The 23,332-nt window shown below is 40.1% G+C and overlaps 1 protein-coding gene across 1 annotated transcript in view; it reads right to left on the bottom strand.

Moving 5' to 3' along the window:
* Positions 1 to 21,354, bottom strand: part of LOC134556700 (protoheme IX farnesyltransferase, mitochondrial) — a 105,891-nt gene extending 84,537 nt beyond the window's left edge. The window contains exons 1-4 of the mRNA XM_063408941.1: positions 21,198 to 21,354; positions 19,964 to 20,088; positions 18,201 to 18,525; positions 10,761 to 10,885 (exon numbers count right to left, since the gene is read on the bottom strand). Coding sequence (XP_063265011.1) covers positions 10,761 to 10,885; positions 18,201 to 18,525; positions 19,964 to 20,088; positions 21,198 to 21,240 — 618 coding nt within the window. The 5' untranslated portion in view covers positions 21,241 to 21,354. The remainder of the gene's footprint in view (positions 1 to 10,760; positions 10,886 to 18,200; positions 18,526 to 19,963; positions 20,089 to 21,197) is intronic.
* Positions 21,355 to 23,332: the final 1,978 nt, after the last annotated feature.

The following is a 23,332-nucleotide window of genomic DNA, read 5'->3' on the forward strand; positions in this document are numbered from 1 at the left end:
GGGTGTGACGTGTGTTGATCTTCAGTCAACTCTCAGCTGCACTAGTCAGTAACTATACCAACACTCACAGGCTTCGACAAATCTTAATAATTGCTGCAGCACTTCCAGGGTTCAGTTAAGTCATGTTCATAAAGATGGATGGTCCTTGAATTTTTACATACTTAAAGAAGCTTGCTTCCATTCAAGACCATATCTCTCACAACAGTAACCACCTTCTTTGATTTTTACAGACTAATCAACTCGATCTTCAATCTTCTCTCTATGCTCCCCCAAAAAGCCAAAGTGTGCGACTCGCAGAAGTGTTTTGGTTTTAGAGGCAAACCCATTAACTTTCACACTAGAAGTTCCCAGACTGCAAACTCTGCAGGACACACATCATTACCTTCTTATGCTGGAAAATCACCAGACTCTCAAGACACTACTGCAACTCATAAAATAAATATGAAAATTCAGTGCTACCACCACAGACATGAAGGGAAGGCTCCTCTGTTACCTGTATCTGCTGTAACCCACATACTCTACTTCAAAGACCTGTTAGAGTGCCTTCAAAAATGTTTAAATGAGCCCTGGCACAGGAGCAGACAACTGCTATTGCATATGACACAGAGTTTTCCAAACTGGAAACAAACCCACCCACTGGTGCATCCCTTCTGTCAGACAGCGTCTTATCAGGCTCTCCCATGACCTGACACCCTGACAACCCTAGAAGGGCTTTTCCAACAAACTATTTATGGAGTTTGAAGGAATAATCAAAAGAATTATATCACTGTGATAGCTGTGCAAATCTACTAGAACAGTGAAATTTTATATAAAGATAAAAAAGCATCAATGTGACAAAAGAAAGAAGAATTGCAATAATCAAGTACTTCATGCTAAAGTCATCACACTTTCTGAATCAGGGGTAGTCTAGGTTAGATACTTGGAAAACGTTTTTCTTCCAGAGGGTGGTCAAGCACTGAACAGGCTCCCCAGGGAATAGTCACAGCCTCAAGGCTGCCAGAGCTGAAGGAGAATTTGGACAAAGCTCTCAGGCACAGGATGGGATTGTTGGGGTGTCCTGTTGTTGTGGTTTGACACTGACCAAACGCCAGGTACTCACGAGAGTCACACACTCACCCTCCCCTGCTACAGATGGGCAGAGGAGAGAGAAATTTAATGAAGGCTTAATGAGTTGAGATAAGGACCAGGAGAAAACACTCTAAGGGCAAAACAGGCTCAGCTTAGAGGTACAAAATGAATTTATTACTAACAAAATCAGAGGAGGATAATGAGAAGTAAAATAAGCCCTTAAAAACACCTTTTCTTCCCCCAACCCCTCCCTCCTTCCCCACTGACACTGCAGGGAGACAGGGCATGGGAGGTTTGGTCACCCAAGTTCTTCCGCTGCTGCTCAGGGAGAGGAGTCCTGCCCCTTTGAGACTGTGGGGTCCCTCCCAGGCGAGACAGTTCTCTGTCAACTTCTCCAGCGTGGGTCCAATCTCAGAAGCAGCAGTCTTACCACACCTGCTGCAACATAAATTCTCCCCATGGGCAAACAGTCGTCCCACAACTGCTGCAGCATGGGTCACTCTTCCATGGGGTGCAGTTCTCCAAGGATAGGCTGCTCCAGCCTGGAGGCAAGAGACCCTCTCTCCACAGGCTCACAGCCTTCTCCAGGCACCCACCCACCCCGGCATGGGCACCTCCCCCGTGGGCTGTGGGTGTATCTCTGCATCCTCTGTGGACCCACGTGCTGTAGGGGCACAGCTGTTTTAACATGGTCTTTACCATGGTCTTTACCACAGCCTGCAAAGCAAGCTCGGCTCTGGTGCCTGGAGCACCTCCTCCCCCTCCTTCTCCACTGACCTTGGTGTCTCCACATTGTTTCCTGCGCATGTTCTCATCCCCTCCTCTTCTCTGGCTAGAAAAAAAAACTGTGTCCCACTTTGTTTTGATTCTCTTCCTAAATATGTTATCACAGAGGAGTTACTGCCATTCTTAACTGGCCCAGCCTTGGCCAGCAGCACATCCATCTTGAGAGCCATCAGGGATTGGCTCTGCCAGACACGGTGGAAGCTTCCAGCAGCTTCTCACTGAAGCCACCTCTGTGGGCCCCAAGCTACCAAAAACCAGGCTGTGCAAAACCAACACACCTGTATATGACTCCATGATCCTGATGGATCCCTTCCAACTCAGGATAGTCTATGAATCTACAATGCTGTGATTACCACATAGGCTACAGAGACTTTTACCCACATATATACCAGATCCCTACAGAAAACCGAAATGGTCCTTAGAAAACAAGATCCTTAGAAAACAAGAGTTTCATTTCTTTAACATCACACTTCCAGCAGTCCCAGCAACTGCACAAGAAAGATTCTTTCCCTTTCCAGTGGGAACATTACCACTATTTTTTCCTTCACTCTTGTCCCTTTTCTCATATCCTAGAGGTACCTCTTTTTCCTTCTCTCTATTACAAGCTACAGCAGACAAAGGGATGATTCCGTTGGGACACCTGCCTGTTGAAGCTGTGGCAGATCAGGCCAGAAAAGCCAACACCGCACTACACCTTCCTGTAAAGCCCTGCAGCTCTGGAAAAAATAAGTCAAAAGTCGCACAAGGTAACTGAACGTCTTGCAGCCCATACAAACAAGAGCATATGAGTGCTTGCTCCAGCCCAGGCTTGCAGCAAAGCACAACGATCTCTCTCCTAGGCAGGTCAACTCTTCAGAGGCAGTGTGACAACCAGAGTGTGGAACAAAGTCAAAAGTCACAGCAGAATGAAACTTTATGTTAACAGAGACAACAGTCACGGAAAATTAAAGCAAGAGGACTTTCACTCGGTTTTACTGTACATAAATCCTTGCCAATGCTAAGATGACAAAGTACAAACTGAAGTCCTGGTATTTATGTAATATTTTTTAACAGTGGAAATTTTGAGAGAACCCTAAAATAATTAAGATGGAAAAGGACTGAAAGAACGCTCTGGATTTGTGTTTCAATGAGCTACTCACCCAAGAAACGGTATCGGTAGGCTGTTTCAGTGAATCAAGAAATAATTTTCCTTAACCCTTATGAGTTGTACTTCCCCACATTGTTGGTATATTTCGTACAGCACAGTCCACTAGGTCCTGTATTGGTGTTTCTGAAACTGCCAGGAGTCTAATTCAAGGCAACAGGTTGAATATGGCACCATTTAAATTACAAAAAGAAAGTCACATTTCACTGCTTTTAAGTCTAGCATTTAATACTTGCACTGCTGAAGGAATTCTGAGCTACTGGAAAATGTCAAAACATGTACTTAAAGACTGGCAAAAAAGAATACTTATTTTCACTCTTCTAAGCTTAGAAAGGCAATACCCCTATGGATCAAAAGGCCAGATAAATCTTACTAAGTACTACGTTCTCTTTCTTGTCTACTTCTCTCTTCACATTCCCTCATTTCAGCCCTTTGAAATTCCTTTGTTCTGCCTGTGATCAGAGTTTCTGGGGGAAATCTGGCATTGGATCTAAAGGAAATCCCACATCACTGAAGTATTCTTGACAATTCATCAATTGGTAAAGGATTTCTTTCTTACCCTCTACCTTGCCCACACCCAGTACTTCCACAGAACCTGTGAGTGTGGTGCTAACGAGACAAAACTTCCTGTTGCACCCAAATGCATCATCTCAAGGAACTCTGTATGTACAGAAGTTAAGGGGCTTCTGAAGTTGTGACCCAAAAGCTCCTGTCCATCACATTGGTATTTCAGAATAACAGGAATCTGATCACTCCCAGCCCATGTCTATCACTAGCGCCTGTGCAGATGAAAGGACAGTTTCAGATGGAAAGAAAGCAGAGGACCACAAGGCTGTTTCCCTTGCTCTGTCCTGGCAGGACAAAGGGGACTGCATTTCCCACACTGACATCCCCAAAAATTACCCTTTACCAACCTACCACCCTGCTGATGTTCATTTAGCGAATTAGCTACTCATCAGCAATGCAACCAGGGAGAGAAAGAGAATCTGCCCTGTTAACAATGGCACACACTTACCTAGTGCATCCACGGAAAAATGTCTTTATCAAATCAGAATGCAGGATGATCCATAAAAAGGTGGCACAACATTAAATTCATTTTTTTATCCACTGTTTATGTCATTGTTGGATTTGAACATATATGAAATGCAACACAAAAGTAAGAATCAAATCAAAATATTTTGACTCTCCTAGAATCTGAAGCTTTATGCTAATAGTGAGAGCCACAGAGGATGAGAAAGTAGTACCAAAGGTGTCATTATACTAATTTTCATTGTCTTTGCTGAACATCACATTGGTGACTGGAGTCTAAGTACCTAAGGGTTATGTGAATCCATCCTTTAAGACTCTTTGCCTACCATGCTCACACAATATGCATGTGAGCAAAGAGAGTTTCTTTCAACAATGGTATGCATTAATTTATAGTATTTTTCTAAGACCCTTTATCAAGCTTCAGTTGTGGGTCAAATGATTTATGCTTTGCAAAGATAATATTTACATTTAAAATTTATCAGTCCTTCAGAGGGTGGTTCTCATTAGAGCTCATCATTCTCACTGCTCATGAAATTTATCCTTACAAGCTGAGCTAGTCCTATTGAATATCAACAATTCTACCATGTTAAATTGATCCAACTGTTGCAATTATGAATCATCTGTTGGAGCTGTAAGTTATGATCTTCAATGACCACTAATGAAGGTGGCCTAGCAGCTAAAACATCAAAGCAGCATATATCAACAGAGTTTACAGCACAAAATAGACTTCCAGTGTTGCACTTTTTTCATATTTATTATCCTCTGTAAATTACATCCCAGGCTGCATCTGCCAAGTGACAGTCCTGAAGTGTGGAGTTCAACACCAGGTTTTAATAACCCCTCCTTGCCAGTTGTTTGATTGCTGACAGGAACGGAGAGGGGAGGCAGATGAAAGACCAGGTGGCTGCTGCAGGCCATCAGTTCAGTCAAAACAAAGGGACTTCAGGCAGAGACAGAGATGCATCAGGTTTGAATCCCAAATGAGCAACTGGGAATGTGGGAGTGTGGCCTGACTGAGCTGACTGACATTTGCCATTCCCAGGAAAAGTGTAAGCACCTGCCAGTGGGATCATTCCAGAGGCAGGAGGGGAAAGGTGCTATTAGCTAGGCATGAATTATTCCGATCTGGAAAGCCAAAACCTTGGAAAGTAATTTAGACTATTTCTAAATCACTTCAATCATCAATTACATTATTTTTACGTACATTGTATGGGGCAAATCTTGTTGGCATTCAAAATTAATTCTCTCATTCCAACATGACAGCGCAGTTATCTGTGAGGGGAAGGAGCAAAAAATAAATTTTCAAAGATTTCAAAAGTGGGCAAGAAAGAACTCTGAGGAGTTTACTTAGCAAAAACCTCCTGCACTGAGTGGAGGTGGGCTGCATGAACTGACAGATGTCAGCTCCTCCAACTTGGAGTAGAGCATATTAATAATACTAGCATCAGAATAAAAAGTTCCTATACCATGGACATTCAGTAAAATACTTCTTTGGTAGGAGAAGTTTGGTATGGAGAGAACACCAAAAACAAAGCTAGTTTTGGGGAACAGAACTATTGCAGTTCTCTTTTATGTTCAAATTCAGTACTAGGATTAAAGAGAAAGAGGACAGAGGGACTACCAGAATCGTGGCATTTTTATTTTCCACTTCATCAATAACTCAGGCATCTGTCACTAGCCACCACTTTCTATGATGCTCCGAGGGCTGGAGCACCTCTGCTCTGGAGACAAGCTAGGAAGGCTGGAGGCATTCGCCTGGAGAAGAGAAGGCTCATTGGAACCTTTCAGTACTTAAAGAAGACTTGTAATATGAGGACAGACTTTTTTAGAATGTTGTGACAGGACAAGAGTGATGGTTTTAAAACTCAAAAGACAATAGATTTAGACCAAATAAAAGAAGATCCAATTTAACTTTTTTTTTTTTTTAATGAGGATAATCCAGTAAGTGAACTGACAACTGGAAGAAAGGCTGCTTTATTTTTACTTTATTCAGCCTCCTGCAGCATCCAAATGACCTTCACAGTTTATCTTAAACCAAAGACCACACATAGGTTCCCTGGGGTGGTAACTGAACTCAAATCCTAAATTTCAGTCCATTATTTTTAATAATAACCCATCCCTCCCTCTCCTTGCAGCTACACTTCTAAGAAATCACTACTGCCAGGAGAAGATGAGACTTTAAGAGCAAAACACAGCCATCAGATCAGACCTTGAAGGGGCAGGAATGTTAACTTAATTTGTTCTCTCATCCTGCTTAACATATTTACAGATTTCCTCATTTTCAACTCTCTAACTTCAGCTAAGAAAATCAGCCCAGTGTCCTTCCTTGTCAATGTACAAGCACATAATTTTATTTCAGTTACTAAATTCAAACCACTTTAAACATCCTGCTTTCATCTTTATAGTTCTCTCCCACTTTTTAGCCATGCTGCAGTTACGAAAGAATGTACTTGACATATAAAATGTGCACGTGATTCCTCTAACATTTTAATGTCATGTATTGTGTTGTAAACATCTCTTCATGTTTTATCTCCTTCTCCATAAATCAGAGGTGACTATCTTAGAAGTCTCAAAATTGACATGTTTTCTCTCTAATATACATGTAATCCTCCACTCCTTGAAGCTTGAGTGAGCTTTCAAATATCATCAAAAAACAGAGCTATGAAAAAGCAAAAGATTATTAACTAACTTAATATAATTTTCTCCTACTCCATTTCTATGAGAACCTGGAGTATGGGAAAAAAGAAGTTACTAAATTAGTCCTCCCTAATCAAAAACCCAAGGGTTTACTTAATTTATTTGTAACTGGTAAGGAACAACACTAAAGCATTCATGTTTGATTCAAGATTAACATGCAGTGTTTACCAGACAAAATCCCAGAATGTATTTCCATTTCATTACCATAACTGCAACTAATAAGACTGATCCCTTCTTATGAGATTTTCTGGAGGTTTTGGCCAGCTTAGTAATGTCATAGACACAATGTGTCTCAATCCAGTCCTTGGTAAATGCATTAGGTGATTTTTTTATTATTATTAAAACCCACTGTAAAATAACAGTTATTTTCAAAAGACAGAATACCAGTAAAGAACACCTGTCCAAAATAATATTACATTACTTCAATGATGAAAAAAAAGAAAGAACATTGTTAGAAAGAGAGGGGAAAAAAAGACGAAAGCCATTTCCGCAGGTGGGACTGAGAAGTGGTGACATGTTGTAGTACAATTCTGAAGGGTCAGAAGACATAACGTGGTGTTGGATGACGTGGAAGAGAACCAGGGAGCACTGTCTCTTGGAGCCACTGCAATGCTGGATTAGGTGTGAGGTACAACTCTGAAGTATTGTGATAGGAAGGAGTGAGGCAGAGGCAGAAATACTGGTGGAGAACAAGAGAAATAAACCTCTATCTGTTCTCTGGTATCTTCCCATAGGAGTTTCCTCCCTCACAGCCCACAGACCCAACACACTCCATGGGAAAACCCAAGGACCTTCTGATATTTATCCAGATCCCATAATTCATAACATTTTCCACCAGCCCATGTCTATTTCTCTAAAACTTCTGTGCGACATAGATTATTACAAGATACTTTTCTTGACATTTTCTAAACAATTGTTTTTAGAATGACTTTGCAGGCACCACATCTACCTTTTGTAATTTTTGTCTGTATTTTCCAATAAGACATTTTCACTCTCAAGTCACAAAACAGTAAGTCCCAAGCTCCTTAAAAATCATTGTCTAGTTTCACAGAATTACCATGAAAATGTGTTCTTTCTATTTGCCTTGTAAAGCACTGCTAAAATTTAGAATCTGTGGATTGTGAAACAGTTTTCTAAACACACACCTGAATAACTATCCAGACTGTACTTCTATAAACAATGAAAAAATACAAAGTTGTCAATCTGCACTAGGGTTTTTTAATTGCTTTCTTGTTAGAAACACTGAAAGTGGGGCAAGAATCTCCACTTAGGCACATTTTTGTAACTTTCTGGCTCTTGTAGACAGGAAAAAATAAGTTTAGAGTATGACACACAACCACCTGAAAACAAGGAGAAAGTGATAATTAGAAGATTGTTTCAGACCAACTTTGTAAAGAAATAAAATACAATGTTTTGCTGTCTGTGTACAACTTAGCACAGGCCTGGCTCCCACCCCAGGCCTTAAGTCAACCTTTAAACAGTTAATTCAGCTTAATTCACTGGTGGTAAAACCATCTCAGCTCCTACCACATTGCTAAAAATCAAGTAGTTGAAAGAAGAGAAATTTTAAAAAAGGGAAAAACTCCTCAGATCTCAGAACCTGACCAGTTACAAGTTTCTATCAACACTTCCATGAATTTTACAGAAACTTCATTACATTATCACAGGACCAGGCTACTCACATCCTGTCCTAAATCACAGGGAAGATTCTGATACAATTCACACTTCACCTTCCCACGACGTATGGGGGGACTGTAAATTGTGCACACAGATTTATCAGAGAAACAAGGAGTGGGAAAGATGAGTTGCCCTTAAAGATGTACAGATTTATAGCAATATGGGAAGCGGAAAGACGGTTATCATATAAAAAGGTCCTTAAGGAACAACGAGGAGCAACAGGGGAAACATGAGTCATGAGCTGCCAGAGAAGTGGATGCATATGGGGAGCAATGGACACAGCAAAGCAGCAATAAAGGAAGTTCCAAGTCAAATGTGCTCCTTCCCAACAGTCAAGATGTATTACTCAAGCTTTAAAGCTTTAAAGAAAATTAAATTCCCAGCCAATTCAGAGACAGTAACACCGGGAAAAGGACACTCAACAAGTGAAAGGATCAACTGATAAACAACAGATCACCAACCACTCTTTCCTTTTGCTTCCTTACCAACTCTGCTCCTTATTTTTTTTAGTAGGAATAATCTCCCTTCAAGGTCTCTCTACACAGGCAAGTGGCCCAACACAAGTGAGTGTGAAAATTTAAAGTGTTCAGCTGAAATTGTGAAAGGCAGTTTGACACATCGTGAGGCTGGAGTAACTTGCAGCGAGTAAAGAGTGAATTACAAGCCCCAGCACAAAAGTTCCTGCACTCCTCCCAACTACCCTTTCCTATCCCCAAGTGCCCAACTCCAAATTACAGCACAGAATTCCTGTACTCCTGAGTAATTCAAGAGCTTAAAAAATGGCTTCCTAGAGTTTAAAAAGTGCCTATTTTTGGGACAAAATACGATGAGCAAAACACAGAAGCTGAAGACAAAGAAAACCAGTTATTTGTGTGCGAATGTCACCTCTTCAGAAGATCTAGCAAAATCTCAAGACAAGGTGCACAGGAGTCTCTAAATAAGCAATCATTAATTCTCTTAGTCCACATCAAAAGTGAAGGTACATATGACAGCATATGTTTCAAAGCATAACCCATAAATTTAATTTTTCATATTAAACAGGTAGCAAAGGAAAAAAGGGAGGAAAAAAGGGTGCATCTAAAATCGTATCAAGCCCAGCAAAACTTCACCTTAGTTATGACAGCATTTCTACCCAGCTTTTTCTGAAAAATACATACATGATAACTAAATGTATTCTTCAGAAAACAGGATGACTTACTCAAAGTTATTTTTCAAGGCTATGTGTTTCCAAGTTAGGCAGGCTACGGAAACATCCCCAAGCAATTAAGAATCATGCATCATCCTTCCCATTTTGCAGAGAAAACAGTTAGCTGCCTGCCCCAATTTTAAGCTCAGTGAAAAAACACTAAAACTTGTAAAAACAGTAAATATGACTTACTTCAGGCTGAGCAAAATGGATGCTGATGGGTGCAATCCCAAAAAACACATCATGTGCCTACAACTGAGGTGCTACAGGGTGTAAACATCAAAGAGCCCAACTCAATCAAGTTGACTCCAGGGTGTGGATCACAGGAAACCTCCACTACTGCAGTCCCAGGACTCACAAGTGATTGCTGAAATCATGAAGTGCTGTCAAATGTCAATGAGCACTGCTGCTGCTCCTTCTTTTTCCAGGCCACATTTACAACTGAAAGTGACCATGGCTACTACACTGTGAAACTCCATTCAGCACCCACAAGTGTTATTACCAGTTCACTCATTAGGCTTTCCTTTGGGAGGTAGGGAGAGCCCAAGAGCCACTGTGCTTCACAATTGAGTCCATGAGAGCCAAGATCAGAATCAAGCTCCACAGGCATGTTCACACATGCAGGGAAGCTCAAGTTCAGGCACCTGGAACACCTCTGGCATGGAACAACCTCCATACAATGGAGGTTCTCAGTACGTTCTGCAGATGTGCAGAAAATACCATGATCCCAGCCTGGACAAAATCCCACTAAAGTCCCACTACAGATGTTTTAAGTGGATCTGAGCCACTCTTAAGACAGATACAACAAGATCATACAATAATACAACTGAAGAATCCAGTCCATGAGGCTGGAGCCCCACTGGTTATTCTTATACTCCAATTACCCAGTTCTTCTTGTCATTTCCTGGGACCCAGGCTTGGGTATTACCAAGATAAACATTATTATTGGGAGGCTTAAAACCTCATCAACTCCATTCTACATAAACACACTGTGCCTAGCAACTCCACTAGAATTCTCAGGCATATATTCCTTTTGCAGTGTCAGTTTTGGCAGCTCAGAGCTCAGCCAGCAGCTGAAGGCATAGGACTCCCGGCCATTCCATCACACTCCTGGCAGCATTTCAGAAGCCAGGACAACACCAGTTTGCTGTACAGAAAAAGAGATGGACTGACCTGATTGATGGAGTTGGCAGCACAGGATGCCAGGCCAGTTCCAAGGGAGGCGAGCAGGAAACAGGTGAGCTCAAAAGGGACTGGAGCCATGGCAAAACCAGCAGACGTGGTGCTGACAACCAGAGCTGCAAAACATGTGAGAGCACAGTTCAAAGCATCAACAAGAAACCACCTTAGTATATAACACCAGAGCTATGGCTTTCAAACCCTGAAAGAACTCTTGTGCAAATTAATTTTTTGCTATTTTTATGGTTTACAGTGGCTGGGTACAATTATTACAAACACTCTATACAAGGAAATCAAAAATGAGAAGGAGAACTGCCAGAGATGAAATAAGAAACCCAAAAGCAGCAGCACATTAGCAGATGTGAGGATACAACTTGTGTCTCTCTATTCCCTATTTTAGGGATTTACTACAAGACCAAACTGCCCCACACAATATGCACAGAACAAAGATTTGTTCCAGTAACTCACACATCACTGTAAAGTCTAATGCAGAAGGAAACAGTAAGAAAAAATCCCACACTGAGATATATACTTTATATAAAATTATAGCAGGAATTTAAGCACTGCAAAGAGAGACCTAGGGCACGTAGCTACAGTGATTTCACTGCACAACCCCTGTTCCCATTGCTCCTATTTGACATGCCCACTTTGGGCTGAAAGTACAATCACATCATCAGAGACCCAACAACACTTAATGACCTCAAAATTTGAGTGGGTTCATAAAAATGCATTTCAGTTTTGTCATGCAAAATTGTAACTTTAGTACAGTACTGCAAATCACATCCTTAAAATAAAAATTACCCAAGTTTCAATCCTAATATTGTAATTAGCCAAATAATAGGTCTCAAAAACCTCACTTTTGGCAAGAAATAATATGACACGACAAATTTCTTATACTATAAAAGTCAGCACACTTATGGAACATCTTGCTCATGACGTGGAACCTTACAATCTGAAATTATTAGTTATTAAACAGAAGGCATTTACATTATATTCTGAGGTAGTTACATGTTTCAGACCTCAGCTACCTTAAATCAAAACATCAAGATCTTATCTTCCTAATTCCTACAAAGTCTCCTCTTCGTCTGAATTTGAATGACAAATAAATAACCTTTGCTGACCAAGAATACCTAGATTATCTATTAAACAGCACTACTTGAGATGAAAAACTAAATGTCATGGCAGAGACCTGCCAGTAAGTATCCACATGCAAAGTGCTCATTTCAAGAACTGTGCCTGCATAAGAACCTTACGATTTTATTCTGAAAACACAAGGGAGAAAACTTGCTGCTCATCACTGCTTTTCTCTAAGTATTAAAATCCATTGATGGCTAAATGTTATTATAGTAACGTGCATATTACAGTAAGTATTAATTATTTAGCCTTTTTCTGGATTCACAGGCTACTTCTACAATACAGTGAACCACAAATTCTGCTGCCTCCCCAGACAAATGATCATGAAGGTTCTGATCATTCTAAAAGACTAAATCTTATTTATTATATAAATACAACACCATGTTTGTTTCCAAACTCTTGAATCCTCCCTAGGAATGCACAAAAAAACATGAAATGCATTGGTACAGCTGAGAGAGTTAAAAAAATGCACTGAAAATGACAGTGAACAGTGGCATTTGCATTTTCAAGAGTGATTACCTTCACTTTTTTTGCAAAATAAATCACAAGCTCACTTCTAGACAAGACTTTAATTAAAACTTATCTTAGAGAGCACTTTACACCAATTTATTATGGGAAAACACCAACTCATTTACTGGAGAAGAAAGGTGGAATGGATTGGCAAACAGTCAGTGTAACATTACCACTACCCTGACCCCAAAGAAATTCTAACACTGTACGGTTACAGCACTAATTAAAGTCTCCATTGATTTCTCCAGATTAATTTTAGCCAGTCATTTCAGCATGACTTATCAGGATCTCACTTAAAAAGGCTGCAGTACACCCTCTCCATTATCCCATTAAATCAGGTATTCTTTCTTGTTTGGGCAGGGTTTGCACACCAGGCATTCCCTGCTTCCCTCATTACCCAGATATTCCAATACAACACATTAGCAGTAAATAGGAAAATGCTCCCTTTGGACTGGGAAGTTTATTTTCTTTAACTGTGGAAGCAATCATTTACTCTTCAACTTCCCTCATGGAGGAAAAGTATATTTAATTGAGATCACATCAAGGGAATGAGGTCATTGACTCTGTTTGTTTTTTAATCCCCATTAGTTTAGTGCATTAGGGGCCAAATTAACTTCACCTTATTGCATAATAGGTGGAACTGATCTTTTTAAGACTTGTTGATGGGAGCTGGCATTATACACGCTCTTCAAAAAGAAGCCAATATTTAAACTTGTGATCTCAGCCTCAACCTTATTTTCAGTCCTTTAAACAGTTTTAGCTTTAACAGGAATTAACAGGGGACATTTATCTCCCATGTTAATGTAGATGAAAAAGAAAATATTAATGGAAAAAGAGAGAAAAATAATGTTTCTGGCATAAAAATACAGTCTAAAAGTTTAGTGTGTTCTTCACATTCCTTTTCCACTTCATCACAACGCACTCTGCATTTATAAATCCTTTGCATTTATACCACATGAATCACTATGCCATATTTTGTTTACCTACTATTAAAAAGTAGCCAAGCTAAAATAAAAGCACAGAAAGCCGAAGCAAATCAATCCTGCTCTAGAAGTCCCTTCTACTCATGTATTGGTGATATATCAGTATATAAGGAAGGAGAAAAGCAAATGCATCTGTACTTTTTTTTGAAGAAACAGTTTCACTGTTTTACTGCAAATGTGTACATAGCTCTTAAAGGAATGCAGTTTCCAAAAAGCTGAAGAAATATTCCTTCCTGAGTTTTCACACTTTGATTTCTGGAAAGCCAACTGTAGCAGCAGTATTTTGTGCTACCCACCTGACCAAAATGCCCTTTGTAAACCCAGGTTTCTCTGGGCACATCCAAGTTTTGATACAGATCCTGCCCACTAATAAAGGCCAAGCTTCTGAAGCAAACTTAAATCTGGGACAATGATTTGAAACAAGCCTGCATCAAATCATGTGAAATTCAAGTGCAATATCACAAACAGAGCAGATAACCTCTTCTTACCATCAAACAATTTTAAAATACTTTGCTAAAAATGAACTGTAATAATGGTTTCTTTTTATTTCATTCATTTTTCTTGTAGCATGGAAAACCAAATGCCAGAAAGCTACCACTATTCAGCTTTGTTTCTTTGATGGGATAATAGTTATTGGTTTAATAATCACAAAAAAAGAACTACTTTGACAAGTATATGAAATATATTTTGAGCTGTTAATAAATGTAGACTAGCAACAATCAGAACAATAACAACCAATAAATCTTTGTCGAAGTTTCTGGCTATATTGAAGTTACCATTTAACGAATAAATGCTATTATTTCAGAATCAACTGTGAACATATGGGAACACCACTAAAGCAAACAGAAGTTTTTACTATAGCAGTTGCTACCAGACTTTCAGCCTACAAACACAACACAGGGCCCTTATCTAGCCATTGTCGCAGTTTGGTAAGAATCAAGAGTCATTATGCAAAACTGGATTTTTGTCATCTTCATGTCACTGATGCATAATAGTCAAGAGATGAAGCAGGATGTTCACAATCATCTCAGGCTTCTGATTTCAGATTCATTATTTGTGCTAGAGGATCACTATTCCACAGACACAAATCCATACAGAACCAATACATCCAATACATTCCATCCGTTTCCTAGTACACACAACAGAATTATTTTCTTTTAACAAGACATATGAAAAAAAAAAATCTAGTTTGGTCTTCAAAACTGAAAATGCTTAGAAATTAGCATATATGTCCACCCATGTTAATCCACTTCTTAGACAAGTGCTATGAAATCACAGCGTCAAGGAAGCTGGAAAAGATCTCCAAGATCATCAAGTGCAACCTTTGTCTGATCAGACAATCTTGTCAATCAGACTAGAGCACTGAATACCATGTTCAGTCTTTTCTTAAAGACACAGGGTGCTATACATCACAGAATCATAGAATCACTGAATGGTTTGGGTTGCAAGGGACAGACTTGAAGACCATCCACTACCAACCCCCTGCCACGGGCAGGGACACCTTCCACTATCCCAGGTTGCTCCAAGCCCCATCAAACCTGGCCTTGAACACTTCCAGGGATGGGCGAGCCTGTTCCAATTTGGGTGCTTGTCCTCACAGAAAGATCAACATGCTACAGGAGTAACAACAAGGAAATGTTCACAAACCCTAGAGTGTTATCTAAGGTAATACTCAGCATTTTTCATATCGTATCAGTTTGCTCAAACTAAAATATGAACTTTGATTTTCCTGTGGTTTTACATATAGTTCATCTGAGTTTCATCTCTAATCCTCAGAGAAAACAATACTTAAATCTAAATTTGAAGTTAAATTTAAGAAGATGAGACAACCTGAAATTCCTAGTGTGCGTGAACATTATAAATCGCTAGAATTTCCTCCTATTCCCATACCTTCCCTTGTCTTTCTCCTGTTTTAAGTTACACATCAACTTCAGGATCAAGTTGAAAACAATGCATTTATAATTCTGAAAACCTATCAGACAGATACATTAGCATTCCAAGTGCCTGGATGGTAGGGTTCAGAGAGCAACCAACACAAAACATCACAGAGATGAGAACTGATGGAAATTGAACCCAAAAAGGTAGATTATGTGACATTTAATTGAAAGTTCCCTAATTGTTTTCTATGGCAAAAGAATATAAACAAAAAATCTATTCCTGTTTTTAAGGCAGAGGTTCTAATGGCAGAGCCACAAAAGCTGCAGTTTACATGAAGCAGGAGAGTATGGAAATAGCAAAACTCATTTCCTTTCTAAGGTGAAGTACAGTTCACACTACAAACAAAAAATCTCCTTCCAGCAGCAGCGGGAAAAAAACAGAGCATAAGGAAGTCCCATTTCAGCATCATGCAGAGTTTGTTTTTTTGTTATTTCATACTCTAAAGAGTATAAATAAAGTGCCTGCCAGAAAAACCACACAGGATATGAGATCTATCAGAACTTCACAGGCATAAGGAATTGAGTTGTTTGACATTTGCAACTTAAAAACTGACCTCAGAGAATTTATTCGTCTTTAAAAAAAGAAAAATCAAAGAAGTACAACACCATAGTCTTTACAGAATTTATAATTTGTCTAAATGATTACACAAGTTTGAAAAAATTTTCCTTGCTCCACATGTTACACACAATATTATTCCTGCTTATCTCCTACACTATCCCATGACCAATAAAGACCAACAACAGAACTCCCCTCCTACAAAGTTCTCTTCATCCAACTTACTTTTACACTTTCCACTTCCAAAAAATCTGCACACCAAACACATAAAGATCACAATGAGAAAAGAGGTTAAGTCTTTTTTCTGTATCTGTCTATAACTTCTCAGTAGGTAAAGTTTACCACACTTACATTGGATCAAGAACTCTTCCAGGTACAACAGAGACAGAGATAAACTAAAATCACAGTCCCTTTCCCAACAGGCTTGCAAGCTGGATTAAAAATTGTACGGCTGTTCAGAAATTAGCAGTCAAGCTTACACCTCAAAAGGCACTCTCATTGAAAACAACAATCCTAAGGGAATGAAATTCCTTAACCTTTGTCGTCTATACATTATTTAAAATCCGGAGTGGTGCTTGCCTAGTTAAAAGAGGCTACTAGGAACTGTTGAAGAGATTTGCAGCAACTCTGAGGCCACATAAAAAAGTATCACATGAAATTGTTTTCCCTTGAAAATGATACTCTCACATCTTGCTGAAGTTGTTGAAACTCCTATTTTGAGGAGCACTAGTAACACTGAGATGTGGTAGGAGCACTGAGCTTACCCATCAGCAAACATTAAAAAAAACATTTCAAATGCTTTCAACAATAGCCAATCCTTTCTCTCTCTGGTCCCTTAATCATAGCATTATAAGTTTTCATTTCTGGATCTAGTGAAATTTTTAAATTTAGTTCTACTTCCACAGCTAGCACACCATACAATTTCATGTAACAGACACTTCAATAAAATCACCTCAGTAAAATTATGCCAGAAGAGCTAATTGTTCACACAGCACTTCCAAATTACCCATGGTGAGCCCAAGAGAAGCAAAGTATTACTAAAATTGAACAGCATGGGTGAGAAAAAGGTAAAACCTGTATAATGCAAAAAGAAAGATGAGGCAACAATTGAGGCTATATGTACCGCAAAGTTGCTGCAAATAATCCTGGTAATTGCTGAATGTGCTAGTGAGAGCTTTATATAACCTGAGTTTGAAATTTCCAAGTCTAATATGTTAGTGACATATTAAATATCAAAATACACTTTTTCCTCTCATCAAACTCTTTACCAACACAAAATAAATGCCCTCAGGCTTTCTAAAAACAATGAGGAAGAAAATTTGGATGTGCAAACAAGATCAGTTGTGCCAAATCAAAAACACAAGATGTATCATCAACTCTGAGATGAAAATGTAAATTACTGTTATACACTCTATGCAGTCTGCAAGATTTTTCCACAGAAAAATAAACAATGAAAACTTCTCTATTGCAAATCAAAATGGTTTTGAAAGTAAACTGAATTCAGAAAATTCATTATAACAAATTTTATCGACAAAGAACAGTCTTATTATCAGGAGTTCACTTGACCCACTGGAGAGCATCCAGGCAAGGACTTAGGAAATTAGAGTTCTTGGACTTTATATCATAGACAAGATGTAAGGCTTTAGTCAACATTTCCTTAGAAATAACAGTACACATAGCACTACCTATTGGCAAAGGGGTAATTTATAGTTGTTCCTATACATAAAGGAGTAACTTATTAAGTATTACTACTCGAACAAGACAAAATGTAGTTAAGACTACAAGGCAATTACTTAACAATTTGCTGGTTTGAAGAGACAACATAATCACTGAAAAGTAAACCATATCTTCTTTTATAAAATTCAGTTGGTCAGACTCAAACATTTTCCTTTCTAATATAGAAAATTATTTTGATTATACTTTGTTGGGACTTCTAGTGCTAATTTCACAACCAGCAGCACTACAGTGAAAGGCATATAAATAAGACAGAACACTTGTAAACTTAAGCAAGACAACTTCAAACAATGAACACATTATTTGTAAATTCACTTCCTTACTCAGTTTTACCATAGTCTGTCTACTAACGCTTGCTTATTTCCCAGAAACTAGCTGACAACAAGATGCAAGTTCCTCTCATTGTTTTTAAACAAATTTAATGGGAAAACTATTAAATGCTTCCATAAAACAATTTTCCTAACACATATCAGTAAAGTGGGAATTATCACATGCAAACCTAAACCATACCAGTAAGATCCCAAAGAATTCTGCTATCAAGCAGAATGCAGAGAAATGAGAAAAAAATGACCAGTATTACCTGTAAGCTTGATTTTGGACAACCGTGCCAAAATTCCTGGCAAATCATCCAGCCGTAGCTTCATTTCTTTCCATTGCCTATCTTCTTTGGATTCAGCTCCCACTGGTATGACTGAGTCTTCTGTTTCTGCAGCTGATTTCAATGCTCTCAACTCATTTCTGCTTGATATCTCAGTCTCCAACTGATGAACAGTTGAAACTGGGCTAATTTTGTGTACAATCTTTTTTTCCTGATCCAATTGCTGAAGCTCATGGAAAGGAGAGACAATTGAATCTGACTTGGGTTTGGCTCGTTGGCTGAGGTCTTTGTTGCACTGTGTTACATACTAAATACAATGAGAAATGTTAGAACCAATAAATAAAGATATTTCTGTCTTTTCCACTTTATTAACACGACAATACTATTGCAATTTTGTTATTGTTGGGAGAATTACTTCCATGACACAACTGAGTTAGTCTGAATTTCAGACACTTATTTAAAACATAGAAAGGCTTCTGAAGTTGGCCTAGATATTACACAATCAGCTTTACAACTCACAGCTGAATCAATAATATTTATGTAAGCTTGGAGAATTGCATTTGAATAAGTTTACTTCCTCCCCCTTAGCTACAACAGAAAACTCTTCATTCATATTCAAAACCACCAGGTAATACAACTTGACTTAGAACTAATCAATTCCACAGAATAATAAAGGTTGGAGTGATCTCCAAGACTGAGTCCAACCTCTGACCAAACAAAATTCACCTTTAAACAGAGAAATATATAAATGCCCATACAACTTCAGTTTTCAAATGTAAGTACTAAATTTCTACACGTTTAAGAAATGAAAAAATTAAAAATATGGCAAAAAATACCATCTACCAAAATCATCTCCCATGTTGGTCTTTTTCTTTTAATTAAGCAGACAACAAATTTCAAAGGAACATATACTGAACAACAAATTAGGAGAGTTGTTTGCTCTTTTAGAGCTCACAGAATAAACACAGAATAAAAAAAGACTTTTTAGATTCTCCTTCGTATTTTCTTCCCCAAAATATTCTATATATTTCAAGCACCAGAAGCATAGAAAGACAGAACTTTCAACCAATCTTGATTTCAAGTACACAGTAATAATTACAATGAGGAAGAGTGGTCTGCAATTCTGAAAGAGTAATGCCAAGAGTTCAGATCAGCAGCACACTTAAAAAAAATTACTACCATCCACTTATATATGATACAACTGGTCAAAGAAGAAGATCCAGTTTCAAGGGTTTGAATGATAATTATTGCTCTTTTAATACCTAAAACTAACAGCACACTGTAAATGTAATCCATTAACTTAATGAGCTCAGGAATTTTGACTCAATTAAACTGATTAACTCAGAACACACCACCTCCACTCATGAGTTCCATCTAACACTTGTACGACTACTAGACAAGATGTGACTTTACTAGCATTTTTATAAACAATGATTTTAAAATAATTTTATGTCATGATTCTCAACAGGAGATTGAGTGCACTATTTCAAGGAACACAGAAGCCTCCTGTCAAGCAGAGGCAACTTTGCCATACAAGGCACTGTCCTTGCTACAAAAGGTTTCCTCCAGCCTCAGATGTTTTAGGATACCAAGTGCTTTAACTCTGATCTAGTGAAAAATGCAGATGCTTAGAATTGCCTGAGTCTGGCTGATAAGAAGAACATTACTTTTATCAACTAATCTCTATTTTGACTTAACATTTTGACTGAACAAGAAACACGGGACAAATACACTTCTTGACTTACCATTCGTTTGAGAAAGTTGAAGTACTGAAAGGTAATCAACCTGTTGTTGGCCACATGGTAAAGGTGCACAAACCGGCATGGTATCTGTGGTATGCCACTGTTCCTCAGATGCCAAACAAATAATCCTGTTTAAAGGAAAACAAGAAAAAAGGTAACAGTAGATTCCAGTTTCTTCTCTGCCACTGAGTTTGCTTCTAATTAAGACTACAGTGCCTTTTGTCTGCTGTGACAAAGCACACCTCAACAAATGGGAACCAGGGTCAGGTGAGGGAAAACACTTACTGCTCCAGGTGAAAAACCTGACACTGTAGAATTATGGAATCATTAAAGATGGAAAATACCTTTAAGGTCACGTCTGAATATTAACCCAGCACTGCCAGGTCCACCACTGAACCATGTCCTTAAGTGCTACATCCACGTTTTTTGAACCGCTTACAGGGATGGTGATTCCATCGCTGCCCTGGGCAGCTTGTGCCAGTGCCTGACCACCCCTTCAGTGAAGAAATTTTGCCTAATATCCTTGGTACAACTTGTGGCCGCTTCCTCTTATCCTGTTCCTTGTTCCCTGGGAGCAGAGCCTGACCTGGCTGCACTCTCCTATTACGGAATTGTTGAAAATAGCAAGTTCCCCTGAGCTTCTTTTTCTTCAGGCTGAGGCCCCCAGCTCCCTCAGCTGCTTCTGGTGCTCCAGACCCTTTCATAGCTACGTTCCCTTCCCTGGACACAATCCAATCCCTCCTTTTCTTTCTTATGCCTAGGGGCCCAAAACTGAACTGTAGGCATGTCCCAAAAATTTTTGGTGCTTCTTCCAAATTCCAGAGCTCCAATAAGATGCATTTTCACAGAATATACTCAGCTGGAAGAGACCCACAAGGATCAGCGATTCAATTCCTGGCCCTTCACAGGACACCCCAACAAACCCACCCTGACCTTGAAAACGTTGTCCAAACTCTGCTTGAGCTCAGGCAGCCTTGGTGATGGATACAGTATTGGCCCACTACTATATACACTATCGAGAAGATTATCTTACGGAAGCAGCGCTGAGAGGAAGCAGCTGCCATAGGACAGCACCAAAGCCAAACACGTGTGGAGGACACACAGCGCAGTGTGGCACACGGGAACGCCTCGCACACGCATGGCCCTTGCACGCTCCGGAGACCGCTCCACAGCGCAGCCCCGGGCCGCCCTGGCCCTGCCCGCACACCAGCCCTCTCGCCCTCCGGCTCCGCGGTACCTGCGAGCGCCCGGCGCGGGCAGCAGCGGCGGGCGGCGCTCATGGCCACGGCTCCTGCGCCTCTCTCCCCTCACCGCCCGGGCGCCGCCATCTTCCCGGCGCGACCTCCAAACGCTTTCCGGGTCGGTGCTACGGGAGAGGCGGAGCGGCCATTCCGGGGCTGTCCCGACGAGAGGGGCGGTCGTATCGAGACAATCTTGGAGTTCTGCCAGGGCTGCTGTCCCGCGAGCGGCGGCTGTGCCCCGATCTAGTAAGAGGTTTTTTATGCCGAAGTTTGAAATTCCCCAGGCCAATATATAGAAGCGGCCTGGAAAGAGTCAAAAGGCTTTTCCTCTCTCTGCCAGTACAAAATAAACGAGGTAAAATAACAGAATCACAGAATCGTTTGGGTTGGAAGGGATCTCTGGAGATCACCCTAACCCAACCTCCCCTGCCAAGGCAGGGATCACCCGGAGCAGGTGACACAGGAACACATCCAGATGGGATTGGAATGTCTCCAGAGAGGGACACTCCACACCGGCCCTGCAGAACTGTTCCAGTGCCCTAGCCACTCTCCACGGAGAGTTCTGATTCATATTGAAGTGGAGTTCCATGTGTTTTGGTTCATGGCTATTGTTCTTGCCCTGTCACTGGGCACCACTGAGAGGAGACTGGCACCATCGTCTTGGCATCCTTGGAGATATTTACATGCAATAATGAGATCTTCCCTCAGCCTTCCCCACACTAAACAGTCTCAGCTCCCACAGTCTCTCCTCATCTTTGCAGCCTCCACTGAACCCTCTCCAGTTGTCTTTCTTCTGGTGAGGAGCCGAGAACTGGACACAGCACTCCAGATAATGAGGAAGAAAAACTGGATGTACAAAGAAGATCAGTTGTGTAAGTCCAAAACATGAGATGTATCATCAACACTGAGATGAAAATGTAAATCACTGTTACACACTGTATGTGGTCAGCACACATTTTTCATGGAGAAAGAAACTGAAACAAAAAGTTTCAAAAACTAAACTGAATTAAGGACTTTTTATTATAAAAAGTTGTTATGGCAAAGAACAACAGTTCTTGGGGGGGGAGGGATAAGGATAAGATTGTTCCTTCAGAACAACTGCCAGAGCAGTTTCCTACCCAGTGAACCAACTGGTGAAACTGAGGGAAGAAGCAGGGTGTCATTTTTGGGGTACAGGAACAAGGGACAGCATTCAGGTGGGAGCTGGGGCCAGATGGGAGACCTTGGTCACCTTTCCCCTGAGGAAGTGCCCATAGCCCTGCCTGGAGCATCCTCACGGTCTCTGCCAGGCACTAGGGCTGTTTTCTCTGCTGCATCTCCAGGCTCATCCCCAGGAAACAGCCGTGGCCAGGGTGTGGTGTCTGGCATAGCAAGAGGGGGACCAGGATTGCATTGGGACATTGCAAAATCCTTGTAAAACAGCCAAGGAAGGGCTAACAAAAAAACCACAAACAAACAAACAAACAAACAAAAAATTATATACTTCTATGGTGTCTCATTCTCAAAAGGATCTGAGCTTTAAAGAGCCAAATGCTTGGGAAAAATATTAAACAAACAAACAATTTTAAAAAATCTGTGTTTAGTTTCTAAAGTAATTTTTGAAGCTGAAAGTTTGATTTCTATACTCCTTGGGTAAAAATATGCATTTCAGGGGGCCACACTGAAGAGCTGTTGCAGCTGTCACCTCATCCTGCCCTCATACATGTGCTGGGGGTGGCTGGATCCTTTGCCAAGCTGATTCAACTTACTAACCTGAAAGGGAGGTATTATAATTTTGCTGGTTATGCTGTTTGAACTGGCCCTGCACAGGCACTCATAGGTTGAAAGCTAAAGCAGGGCACGGAGGAAGCGCCTTAGACTAGACTCTGAACAAAAAGAGAAGGGAATGGTTAGGACTGCTCCAGCTGTAAGGTGTAATTGCCCCCCCAGGTGTCATTAAAATATTTTCTCTTAAGAGTTTAAGCTCAGAAGATGTAGGCTATAAGTCACTTAAATGCTTTTGAAAGTAATTCTCAATATTTTTTCATGGAAATATTCCTCAGAACCATCTTCCTCCCAGGCTTTCATTTCTTTATAGTGCTTAAATTCATGCAAAAGCCATCTTAAATCATTATTAGGAAGATAAAATGAA

This window comes from Prinia subflava, chromosome 12 (genome assembly GCF_021018805.1).
Source record: "Prinia subflava isolate CZ2003 ecotype Zambia chromosome 12, Cam_Psub_1.2, whole genome shotgun sequence".
NCBI lineage: Eukaryota > Metazoa > Chordata > Aves > Passeriformes > Cisticolidae > Prinia > Prinia subflava.